The sequence below is a fragment of the Gekko japonicus genome, unplaced genomic scaffold (assembly GCF_001447785.1).
Source record: "Gekko japonicus isolate JY-2015 unplaced genomic scaffold, Gekko_japonicus_V1.1 scaffold1901, whole genome shotgun sequence".
Taxonomy (NCBI): Eukaryota; Metazoa; Chordata; class Lepidosauria; order Squamata; family Gekkonidae; genus Gekko; species Gekko japonicus.
Genome location: NW_015177070.1, coordinates 122,521 through 134,142, shown reverse-complemented (window position 1 = coordinate 134,142; position 11,622 = coordinate 122,521). Strand labels below are relative to the sequence as shown.

Sequence of the window (11,622 nt, the reverse complement as noted above, 5' to 3'; positions counted from 1 at the left end):
TAACTTCCCTTTCACAGTGGAGTCCGCAGTGGCACAGTGGAGTGGTCTGAGGACATGGAAACTGAGGGGGGCAGGGAGGGTCCAGGCGGCTTCTCCTCGCAGGCTGTGCTTGCAAACAGAACCGAGCCAGCGTGCCCGGGGTGGGGGTGGGGGGCACAAAAAACCCGGCACACGGGGGACGTGGAATCCTTGGGCGGCTCCCCCACCAGCCGAAAGGCTTGGAAGAGGCGGTGCCGGCAGGGCCGTGTGGGGCAGGTGCCTGCCCGAGGCCTTCTCTTTGCACCTATAGCACAGGTGTGGCTGTCTTGCCTTTCCAGAGATGGACTCGTACCTGATCCAGGTGAAGGGAAAGGCCTCCCTCCGGGACGTCCACTTTAGCCTCCATGGGAAGGGCCTGTCTCCAGGCCCAGGGAAAGGCCGCAAGCCCCACTGGGCAGTCCGGGCTTCTGATATGTCCAAGAGGACCTTCAACCCCATCCGCGCCATTGTGGACAGCATGCAAGTGACCCCCAATCCTGAGAAGCCCCTCATCTCTCTGTCCATAGGTAAGCTGGAGGCCAGGGGGTCCAGCGGGGGGGGGGCTGGGCTGGGGGGGGGCTGTCCTGCCGCCACCAGCTGGGATCTTCTGGCCCTTCCTCACTTCTCCACAGGGGACCCAACGGTGTTTGGCAACCTCCCTTCCGACGAGGAAGTTGTGCGGGCTGTGAAGGATGCCCTGGAGACGGGGGACTACAACGGCTACGCCCCTTCTGTCGGTGGGTCAGCCTGTTCACAGTGTGTGTGCGTGTGTGCGTGCGCGGGTGTGTGCACACTGGCCCCTCCCCTTGTCTCCCTGCTGGGCTGGTGCAGGACCCCACCCTCACGCGCCCAAGAGGGCAGCGCAGCCCAAGCCTCCCTGCAGCCCACCCCATGGGGAAATGAAGCAGGCTGGGGTGGGGCACTACTCTGTGGGCCAAGCCACACGACCCCGAGGAAGACGGACAAGAGCCTTTGGGCTGGCGGGGTGTGGGGGGGAGCCGCCTGCTTGGGACTGCCGCCCCGAACTCTGAGAAGTCCAGCAAGGGCCCCAAGGCACTTTCTTCACTCTCCCCCCCCCCAGGTTATCAGTCTTGCCGGGAGGCGGTTGCAAAGTATTACACCTGCCCAGAAGCACCTCTGGAAGCTCAGGTAACAAGTCCCCTTGCTGCGTGTGTGTGTGTGTGTGTATGGGGGGGGGGCATCACCACACAGAAGATGCTGCTCGCCTGCCCGCCTGCCTCTTCTTAGACGCCGGCATCCCAGAAGGGGGGGGGGGCTTGGTGGCCTCTGCTGGCGGCAGTCTTTGCAGGGCAGGGGGTGTGCCTGCCTGCTCCCGCCGCCAGGCTGACAGTTGCCCACTCCTCTCTTGGCAGGACGTCCTTCTGACCAGCGGCTGCAGCCAGGCCATTGAGCTGGCCCTGGAGGTGCTCGCCAACCCCGGGCAGAACATCCTGGTGCCGCGCCCTGGCTTCTCCCTCTACAAGACCCTGGCTCTTTCCATGGGCATTGAGGTGAAATTCTACGACCTCTTGGTAAGATGTGGCCCAGCAAACACTCCCCCACCCACCCATGGGCCGGGGAGATGGAGGGGGAGGAGCAGCAGAGGCGACCCAGGGAGGGGTCCGTCCATCTGTCTCAGCACCGGCGGTGCGGCAGGGTTCTTTAAGCAGAGCAGGAGGGCTTCCTTCTTGTCGGCCCGTCTCTTGGGCCCAAGGGGGCCGGCCAGCCCCAAGGGCCCGAGAGGAGGAGGGAGGGAGGGAACACGCCTGACCCCTCCCTGCTTGCTTCCTTCCTTCACACCAGCCGGAGAAGTCTTGGGAGGCTGACCTGAAGCAGATGGAGTCCCTGGTGGATGCCAAGACGGCGTGCCTGATTGTGAACAATCCCTCCAACCCTTGTGGCTCTGTCTTCAGCAGAAGCCACCTCCAGAAGATTGTGGCAGGTGGGCCCCCCGGGGGGGTGGGGTGGCTGACTGGTGGTGCATGTGACGCCTCCCCCCCCCCGGCCTCGCTGGGTGTTTGGGGCAGCCAGGCAGAGGCAGCGGCGGTGGCTGGGCCTGGGGGCCGCTTTGGCCCGCGGGAGTCTTGGCCAGCCCCTGCCCTGGAGGAGGGAGCCTCCTGCCCGTCAGGCGGGTCCTTGTTGTGACCCTGAGACGGGGGTGGGGGGGGGGGGGGCTTCTGGGGCTGGAGGTGCTTCCCCATTCCCCGCCCAGGTGGCTGACTGGATTTCTGCTTTGTGTTCCTTGGTCCAGTGGCCTCCAGGCAGTGTGTCCCCATCTTGGCTGATGAGATCTATGCAGAGATGGTGAGTGAGTGGCGCAGACCAGGGCCAAGTAGGCTCTCTGGAAAGGAGTCTTCAGGCGTGACCCATAGCTGTGGGGGGGGGCAGTCTCCTTGCGTGTGTACCGAAGGTGGCTGGCTTCATCGTAACCTAGCCTCGGAGAGCCCCACCGGGTAGCCGGCTGCTGCAGAGTCTTTCAGATGCAAGGCTTCTGCCTGGAAGGGAACTTGCTCCTCAGGCTTTCTGCTTTCCTGCTTGGAGAGACGGCTGTTTAAAAACACCAGCCCACCTTCCCCTCATGACTGAGACCGCTCTGCCTCTGTGCCCAGGTGTTTGAGGACTGCAAATACGAGGCCCTTGCAAACGTCAGCCCCAATGTGCCCGTCCTTTCCTGCGGAGGCCTGGCCAAGCGCTGGCTGGTGCCAGGCTGGAGGATGGGCTGGATCCTCATCCACGACCGCAGAGACATCTTTGGGAAGGAGGTGAGGCAGGGGGAGCTGCAGGGGGCGGGGGAAGCAGGACGGGGGGAGGGGCCAAGGAGCCCCCTCGTGTCGCTCCTCCGCAGGCAGGGGGGCAAGGAAAGGGCTGCCGGGGCTAGGCCCCCCCCCCCCGGTTGTTGAGACGGCTGCCCAGGCCTTGCACCCAAGCATGATCCTCGAAGTGCTAGTCCTCGCCCAATCAGCCAGCGGGTGGGAACCAGATTCCCAGCTGTTGGGGGACACAGGCTCCTCCTCCGACCCCCGGGGCAGGGGGGGGAGGGGTCGGCTGCTGTCACCTGCCTTTCGCTCCGTCCCCTCCCCGCTGACCTGTCTTCTGTGCACCACGGCCCAGATCCGAGACGGGCTGCTCAGGCTGAGCCAAAGGATCCTGGGGCCCTGCACCGTTGTCCAGGGGGCGCTCAGAGGCATTCTCCACCGGACATCCCCGGAGTTCTATCACAACACCCTCAGCTTCCTCAAGGTATATGTCCACCGGCTTCTCCAGACCTGGGCGTGGCCCCTGCTTCCGTTGCTCAGTCCCCCCTCGGGCAGGGAGTGGTCTGTGCTGCTTGGGGGGTGTGAGAAAGCCATGGGGGGGGCCACCCGCAGACAAAGCTCAGCTGGAAAAAATTAAAAGGCAAAGGTATATGTAAAAATCCAATCTATTCTTTGAAACTATTCACTATTATGGGCAGTGTTCCCTCTAAGCTGAGTTAGTGTGAGCTAGCTCACAGGTTTTTAGCCTCCGGCTCACACATTTTTGTGTTTGCTCAGGAAGGATTGGCTCCAGAGCAAACTAATTTATGCAGTAGTCAAATCGCCCACTCACAACTTTAATGCCGGTAGCTCACAAAGTAGCATTTTTGCTCACAAGGCTCTGCAGCTTAGAGGGAACATTGATTATGGGGCATAAAAGATCAAACATGTTTCAACCTGTCATCTTTGTCAGTGAGCGCTTGACAAAAAGTTTATAGACACAACTGTTCCATTGTAAAAAAGCATGCAAAAATCATAGACACAATACATAAAGAGCTAGAGTATCAAAAGTGCAGAGAAACGGGCACTCTGTGGCTCGATTCGTAAATCAGTGTTTGCTTTCAGGTGCACTCCGCTGTCCCGTGGATGTTCTATCGCCGCAGATTCCCACACTGCAGGTTCCCTGTAGGTTCCCCCCCCCCCCCCGGTTAGGTAAAGGAGCTGGCTCTTTTGGCCTTCAGGCTTCTTCTACAGGTGACTCCGGTTTAGGTGAAAGGAGATCCTAATAGCAGGACCTTTTGCTGGTCACCATTCTGCAGTGGGATTTTTCAGGGTTTGTGGCCAGTTTGATTTGACTCACAGAAGGTCTTTTGTAACACAATGTGTAGGCTTTTCAGAAACTGAGGATAAACACAAGATAAAATCTTTGTAACCCTGGAGAGAGACAGCTCTACATCAATAAGTTTATTCAGTTACTATGAAATAGTTGGTGAAAGATTTTTAATCTGGTTAAAGCCTCAGAAATACAGCTGTGGCAGAGGCCTCATTGGCTTAATTAATGTTTTTTCTAAGAAATGCTAAGTAGTCTTTTCTAAGATATTTTATGTACTGGTACTTGGTGGGATGATTATGCTACATCCGGTAAACCTTTTAGCATCGGTAAGTTTTTAAAATATGTAACGATGATGCTATTTCGTATTTTTGGGCCTCTGGAAAGAAGCCTGTAAAGCAGGACTGGCCGGCACTTCTGACAAATCAGCTCAGCCGCCTGCCCACATTTCCTGGGTTGCCTTTCAGTCACCCTTTTCCTGAAGCCCTGATTTTGTTCCCCCTTGAAGTGCAACTCCAGCCCCAGCTCTGGGGTGTTGCTGTGGGGCAGGCACTGCGCTCTTCTGTGGCGATGCCACCCGTGAACAGGCACAGAGAGCCTCTGCTTGGGCGGGGTGGGTGGGGTTTGTGTGACAGAAGCCATCCTTTGATGTGTGATGCATGAGAAAGTACACAAAGGGCTTTGGCAGGCTTGGACAGAAGGCCTCTGTCCAATATCCATTGCAGTGGTAGAAGTTCAAGTTTGGGGGCCCCACTGGGCGGGGCAACTTGTGGTGAATAGACCAACGGAAGCTGGCGCCCCCCCCACCACCACCCTCGTCCCACCAAGCTTGAGTTTCCTCAGGTGAAGGGCGGGGGGGGGGGCGAGATCTGACCTGCTCTGCTCTCTGCCTCCCCTCTCCAGTCCAACGCTGACCTCTGCTATGCTGCCCTGTCCGCTGTGTGTGGCCTGAGCCCCGTCCAGCCCTCGGGGGCCATGTATCTCATGGTGAGTGAGGGATACGGGGCTGGATCTCGGTGTGACTCTCACCCCCTCCGCTCCCGGCCCTTTCCCACCCAAGGAATCGCCCAGAGTTCTTTCGGGGGAGCACCCCAGTGCCTCACTCGTGGGGGAGGCCCGTGAAGCAAGCCCTTTCCTCCCGAGGGAGGGGGTCGGGGCACGCTCCTGCTCAGCTGCCTGCCTGCCTGCCTGGAACTCAGCCGCCTCCCCGCTTTGCTGCGGCTGCAGGTTGGGATCCAGATGGACCATTTCCCAGAGTTTGAGAACGACGTGGAGTTCACGGAGCGTCTGATTGCTGAGCAGTCCGTCTTCTGCCTGCCTGCAACGGTGAGTGAGTGAGTGGGGGTTCCCAGGAGGCCGGGGTGGGGGGGGGCATGAGGTGCCGCTCAGCATCTCCTGCCCAAGTCCTGTGGCTTACGGCCCCCCCCCCTCAACCCCTGACTGCTGGTGAAGGGGAGGGTGACAAGCGAGGGACTCCTGGACTCCCACCCCAGAAGCCACAACCACTGACCACACCAGCCCCCTTTCCAGTCAGCCTCCCCATTCCAGTCTGCTAACAATCCCCTCGCTGCTCCTCCGTGCTTTCGTAAGAAGGATCCAGTGGACACACACACGTCCATGGTGCACAAGACTACCCGCCCCATCAGGCCGGAAGGAGCCACAGAGACCCTTTGGGATGAAGCAGGAAGGGTGCTGCTCCTCCCAGAAGGCTGGGGTGCAGCTGCTGGCCAGTCACAGATAATTAGCAGATGATGCGGCTGGAAACCCAACAGCCCTTTGGCCACACCAGAACCTGGCTCCGTGGTCTGTCCAGCCTCTCTGGATGGCTCTGGGGGAGGGGGGAGGAGGCAAGACTTTCTGGCCAGGGCCGCTCTTTGGTGGCCGGCCGGCCAGCCGGGGGTGGGCAAGCAGGCTCAAGGCGCTCTTGAGACCAGACTGCAGGGATTCCTCCGTGACGAACACGGGCACCAGTGGACTCGCCTCCTGTGGTAAAACGGGAGGGGGAGGGGCTGGAGCCGTCTCGGGGGCCAGGGAGCAACGTGGCCCTGAGCACCGCTGGGCTCCGGAAGGACCAGGCTGGTTTGTTGCCACCGGTGCCAGCTCAACCGCCCTCTCCCTCTTCTCTCGGCAGTGCTTTGAGTATCCCAATTTCTTCCGTGTGGTGCTCACCGTTCCGGCAGACATGATGGCGGAGGCTTGCCAACGCATCCGGCAGTTTTGTGAGCAGCATTACCAGAGCGGAGAGGGGGCCCAGGAGCTGGAATGTGACAAGTAGCCGTGGGCAACTCCTCCAGTCCACCGGCAGTCGAGGCATCCCGCCCAGGGGGCTGTGCCACGGCAGCCTCTGCCCCACGCCCGCCTGGCCCCCTCGATCCAGCAGCAGCTCCAGGGGACCTGTGGGGGGGCATCCAGGCAGAGCCCCGGACACCGCACAGAGCTGGAGGGGAACTCCGAGAGAGACACTCCTTCCCACAGGCAGGCTGCGTGCCAAGGCCCAGGGCACGCGGAAGGGCATCGGCAGGGCCCCCACTCTGTGCACGGAGGAGGGTCTCCTTGGCGTCCTCTGCAGGGGCGTGAGGGACGGCTGATCGATGAGCGCCAGAGGCAGGGGTGGCCTGGGCCTGGCACATGGCGCGAGGGGCAGCCCCTTTCTTCTTACGCCTCTTTGAGGTTCCTAAGTTATTGTTCCTTTTGTATGAATACACGAATGCAGACCTTGTGCTGAGCCGTGGCTCCGTTTCCTCTGTGGGTGTTCAGGCGAGTGCACGAGAGTAAGAGAAGCCCTGGCCGGAGAGACAGAAACTCCCCAGGGCACTCCATCGGAGTGGGAAGATTCCCAGCAAGGCTGAACATAAGAGCCCCGCTGAATCAAGTGCGTTTAGGCTACGGTCACTCTGGAGGCTTGGCGCAATCTGGCGGCGCCTCTGTTTATGGCAGTCTAAACTGTTGCGGGAAGGGGTGACCAGACAGCACACCCTGAAGCAACCTCACTGCACGCTTGCCCCATGGTCAGCCATTCAGATGATTGCTGCGGGGCAACCACGGAATGGGTGGTCGGGTAGCTTATTTTTTTTAAAAAAATGTCTTTTGCTTATGCTCACTACCACTTATTTGAAGCAGGAGGCTGCCTCCCCATCTGAAAAACTCATATTTTCAATTAACCCCTTCCCCACCCTGCGTGCTGCAAAGCTGTAGGCAGAACAGCCGGCATGAGAAAATACAAAGGAGGCTTCTCAGCCTGCCCTTCCCTCCCTCCCTTCCCACCTCAGAGGACAGCTGAAAGCTTGCTTGTGTGCACAAAGATGCAGTTATACGCACATCACTAACTGACTAAAGAAAACCAAGGAGCGAAAACGGAACAGAGTGATCAGACTTCCCCCCCGGAAATGCGGAGTGAAAGCACTGACAACCGTAAACACCAGACTTTCCCCAGTGCCTGACTACTCTGCTTCCAAAGCAGGGCAGAACAGGGCGGCTGCGACTGGGAAATGGAAGACAGACGATGCTGTCTGATCGTGCTCTTTAAATCCACAAAGGTACTGCAACAATAACAGCGCAAACTGCTGGTGTGACTGCAGCCTCTGACTAGCTTTCTGTTTCACACAGTGGTAGGGATGCCCAGTCGCTGACACACAGGGCAATGCCATTTCTGACCCCGCTGTTTCCCCTCCATCCCCAGACGCCAGGGCAGACAGGAGGGCCCAGTGGCAGAATGCCCACCTGAAGCGGGGGAAAGGCTGGCCTGTGCAGCGGCCACCCAGAAGATGCCCTGTGACGATGCCCCCTGCAGGGACACAGAGGTCGAAGGGGAGCCCAAGTTCACCGTGTCTCCTTCCCATTTATGTTTTGGCAAACCCCTGCCGTCTTTTCTGGGAGCTCCTCCCCCCCCCCCCGGCTCAGTGGGAAGGGGCTCCAGCCCCTTGATCGTTCGGGTTGTCCATCTTTTCACCTTTCCCCAGCTCTGTGCCAGACTGTTTGAGAAGGGCTAACTAGAGCAGTGGAAGGAAGCACTTTTCTTCAGCCCGAAGGTACCTCCCCCTTCCAACTGGCCCATCCCTTCGAACCTGAGGCTGTTGTCAAAGGCAAACTCCAACAATGAGGGGCAGGCGGCAGCCACACTCCCCCTGGGAAACATGGTTGACCTTTTAGTGGTTTAAAATATTGACTTCCTGCCTTTTAGCTTTCCTTCAAGGTGGCATTCAACTTAGTTTAAAATATGTCACAGTAAAATACAGTGTAATACCAACAGATGAAACCAGCAGCAGAAGATTGTGCCATCTCATTCGCGACTCATTAGGCCCAGCGGGAAACGAAACTGTTTCCGCCTACAAACCATCAGGGTGGGGGCCATTTGAACAGCTGGGGGTGGAGGGGGGGGGGGGGGGGGGTCCGCAGTTGAGGAGTCGCCGGCCTGCCTCATCTCCGAAGGTGGGAGCACCTACAGAGTGCCTCTGAGGAAGGGCTTCCCAAAGGGGCCAGCTCTGCTGGGGCGTCGGCACCGTCCCAGGAGACCCCCTCAGCTTCCGAGTCGTGCCCTCTGCCTCTTTCGCACCTGGGGCTGCTGGGGCGCGAGTCCTCTGGGTGGCCACTCCACTTGGCAGCCTTCTGCTTTGCAGGCCAGCCCAGGCACAGCCTCCAGTCTCCAAGGCAGACCCCACGGTGGGGAACTCACACGGACGGTCCCTTGGTCTGAACAACTGTGCCTCAGCTGTGTTGTTCGGAGAAGGGAAACAGTAACAAGCCCAGTCAGGGGTCATTTGGGGGGGGGGACGCGGGGGGCCGCCATCCCCCCGGGGGAGGGGCGGGGGGGTCCCCCTAGCTCTTTTTCTACGAAATGACCCCTGAGCCCAGTAGCACCTTTAGGACTAACAAACTTCATCATAGCATAAGCTTTTGAGAAACACCGCTCTCTTCGTCAGATGCATCTGCCAAAGAAAGCTGTGTTTCTTGAAAGCTTATGCTATGATAAAGTTTGTTAGTCCTAAAGGTGCTACTGGGCTTTTTACTGTTTTGCAGCAACAGACTAGCACGGCCAACTCCTCGCGTTGTGAGAAGGGAGGACTTTGCTGAAGAAATGCAAGGGGCTTCATCAAAGGGATGAGCTGACTGTGGGGCCTGATCCATAAATGGGGGAGGAACCACACGCAGAACTGGCCTGACTTCAGTTGCTGGGTGAACAGGCCACGGGCCAAGAAGAGAAGGCCAACTCAAGGGGCCGGGGTTCTTACCTGGCTCCCCCGTACAAAGCAGCTGAAAACGGACTGGGGAAAGAGGCCAGGTCAAGCCCACTGCGGATTTCACTCCTCCTTTACTTGGCAGCAATGTGGCATCCCCCACGAACCTTACAAGATTTGGTTCTTTAGTGGGGGAACTGGACACCAGGAGTCCTACAAGAATGCTGCATCTTGCTGGGACTTTGGCGGCCAGTTTGGTGTGGTGGTTAGGAGCGGTGGGCTCTAACCCAGAGGATCAATTCCCCACTCCTCCTCCTCCACATGCAGCCAGCTGGGTGACCTTGGGTCAGTCACAGTTCTCCCAGAGCTGTTCTCTCAAGAGCCGCTCTCCCCGAGCTCTCTCAGCCCCACCCGCCTCACAGGGTGTCTGTGGTGGGTAGAGGAAGGAGCTTGTTAGCCGCCACTCTTTTTTAAAATTTATTTATAATTTTTATTTATTGTAACAATCAACAAGTAGCATGTTAGCCACCACTCTTAATACTCTGAGTGAAGGGCAGGGTACACATCCAACTCTTTTCCTCCTCCTCCTCCTCTTCTCCCTTGGGCTCTCTCACTTTAGTCCTGCCTTTCAGCCCAGCCTACGAGCAGGTTACAACAGTAGCCCAAGCTATGGATGTGTTTAGGAGAACCTCCGTTGTCTAGAATCAGGCAGGAAAACGGAATGACACAACGTGAGTGCAGGCAGGCACTTCTCTGCATCCGGGCTCCTACAAAATATGCAGGCAACAGAAGACCAAGAGCTGGCCGAGCAGTCTCTCTCTCTCTCTCTCTCTCTCTCTCTCTCTCTCTCTCTCTCTCTCTCTCTCTCTCTCTCTGTCCCGTGATATGGGCATGAAAGGGAGGGGGCTACTTTTGCTCCAGCGTTCCCCCCCCCATTACTGAGTAGAATCATCAGAATGCTTGAAAGACATGAAGTTTCTAACATTCCCTCGTTACGAATAACTCCAGCTGAGTACTGCTGGGCATTTGACTTTATGAGTTCATTACTAAAATCAGCTGAGCTCACACCCTTGGGGAGGCTGGCGTCAGGACCTTTTCTTTGCGGGGAGAGGAGCCCCTGCTGGTCCCCGTTATATCCAAGGCTGCTTACAGCCCAGAACCTCCAGGGGCAGACCCCTGCCCTGCCCTCTCTGCCATTCAGAAGCCGGGGTGTGTGCAGTGCAGGCACACCAGCAGCCCCTCCGGAGGGCCCTTTCCTTCTGGCGTCTTCCCCAGAGCCCCCGGAGCAAAGGCGGCAGAGAGCCGGAGCCCTGTCCTGCCCCGGATGGAGAAGCGGGGCATGCCTAGAGGCCCGGGGCCTTCCATGTTCCACCTGGACTCTGGAGTACGGCACCGCTCTCTAGAGCTTGGGGGGAGGACTGGGGCCCTGACTCTGGCCACTGGACATCAGCTGCCTCGAGAAGCCGTCCCTGAGGAGCCGGAGCCTGCGTGACAGGCCACGGGGCTCCCTGACGAGGGACTCTGCTGGCTCCCCAGGCCCCTTGTGGGCCTCTCTGTTTGGTGCCCAGGCGTCACCTCCAGGCCCGCTGAAGTGTTCTGCTTGGCCAGGTTGGCTGCCCCCCCATGACCTTCGTGCCCCCTAAGGCGGCTGCCCACGGAGGGAGCAAGAGGAGGGAATGCAGCCTCATCTCCGAGTCCTTGAAAAGTCAAAGGCCAAAGCAGCCCCTGGAGCAACGGAGGCCGCCTCCTGCCAAGCCTCCTGCCACTCAAAAGGGTGCCGGCACTGCAGCACGGGGGCGGGCAGGGCCAGGCAGGTTGGCAGGATGGGCAGGGCCAGAACCGAGTCCCGCCTCTTGCAGAACAGCGGCCAGGCGGGGCCAGCTTCCCACTGGGAATGAGAGCGCAGCTGAGGTCTGGAGAGAGCAGAGTCCCCAGCTCAGGTTAGCGTGAGCCGTGTGTGACTCCGCGGTCTCCTGAGAACGAGGCTACAGGTGGGTCAGGGCCTCTGAGTGGGGATGAGGAGTCACCCAGAGAAGGGGTGGCCATCGGAAACCGGATGTACTTAAGAACTAGCCAAGGCCAAGACCAGCCCCCCTCCCAGTGTCTTAACATCCAAACTGTGTCAGTTCGAGCCCCGCGCTGGTGTGAGCAGCCAGGCTGTCATCCCCAGCTCATCGTCCACCCAGCGATTTGAAAGCCTCGGCGAGTAGATAAAATGGGAACCACTCCTTAGAGAGGGTGGGCACACCGACTCCCTTCTGGGAAGGTGTTAGCTCTCGGTTGGAGACGTCCTGGTCTGGACCCGGAAGGCGGAAGAATCTACTCAGCTAAGAAAATCCCTGGCAGTGGGATGCTCCGGCCAGGC

At 58.9% G+C, this 11,622-nt stretch overlaps 1 protein-coding gene across 1 annotated transcript; it reads left to right on the top strand.

Moving 5' to 3' along the window:
* Window positions 1–319: 319 nt before the first annotated feature.
* On the top strand, window positions 320–6,501 carry TAT (tyrosine aminotransferase). The gene is made up of 11 exons (XM_015428215.1): window positions 320–545; window positions 651–755; window positions 1,100–1,167; window positions 1,392–1,550; window positions 1,822–1,960; window positions 2,270–2,322; window positions 2,628–2,780; window positions 3,130–3,258; window positions 4,987–5,070; window positions 5,311–5,409; window positions 6,215–6,501. Exons 1-11 carry the CDS (start codon window positions 320–322, stop codon window positions 6,356–6,358), a joined length of 1,359 nt encoding a protein of 452 aa, XP_015283701.1. The 3' UTR covers window positions 6,359–6,501.
* Window positions 6,502–11,622: the final 5,121 nt, after the last annotated feature.

Coding starts and splice junctions, on each gene's coding strand:
- TAT (XM_015428215.1), top strand. CDS start 320: ATGGACTCGTACCTGATCCAGGTGAAGGGAAAGGCCTCCCTCCGGGAC. Junction 756..1,099: donor CGGCTACGCCCCTTCTGTCG/GTGGGTCAGCCT, acceptor CCCCCCCCCCAG/GTTATCAGTCTTGCCGGGAG. Junction 2,323..2,627: donor ATGAGATCTATGCAGAGATG/GTGAGTGAGTGG, acceptor CTCTGTGCCCAG/GTGTTTGAGGACTGCAAATA.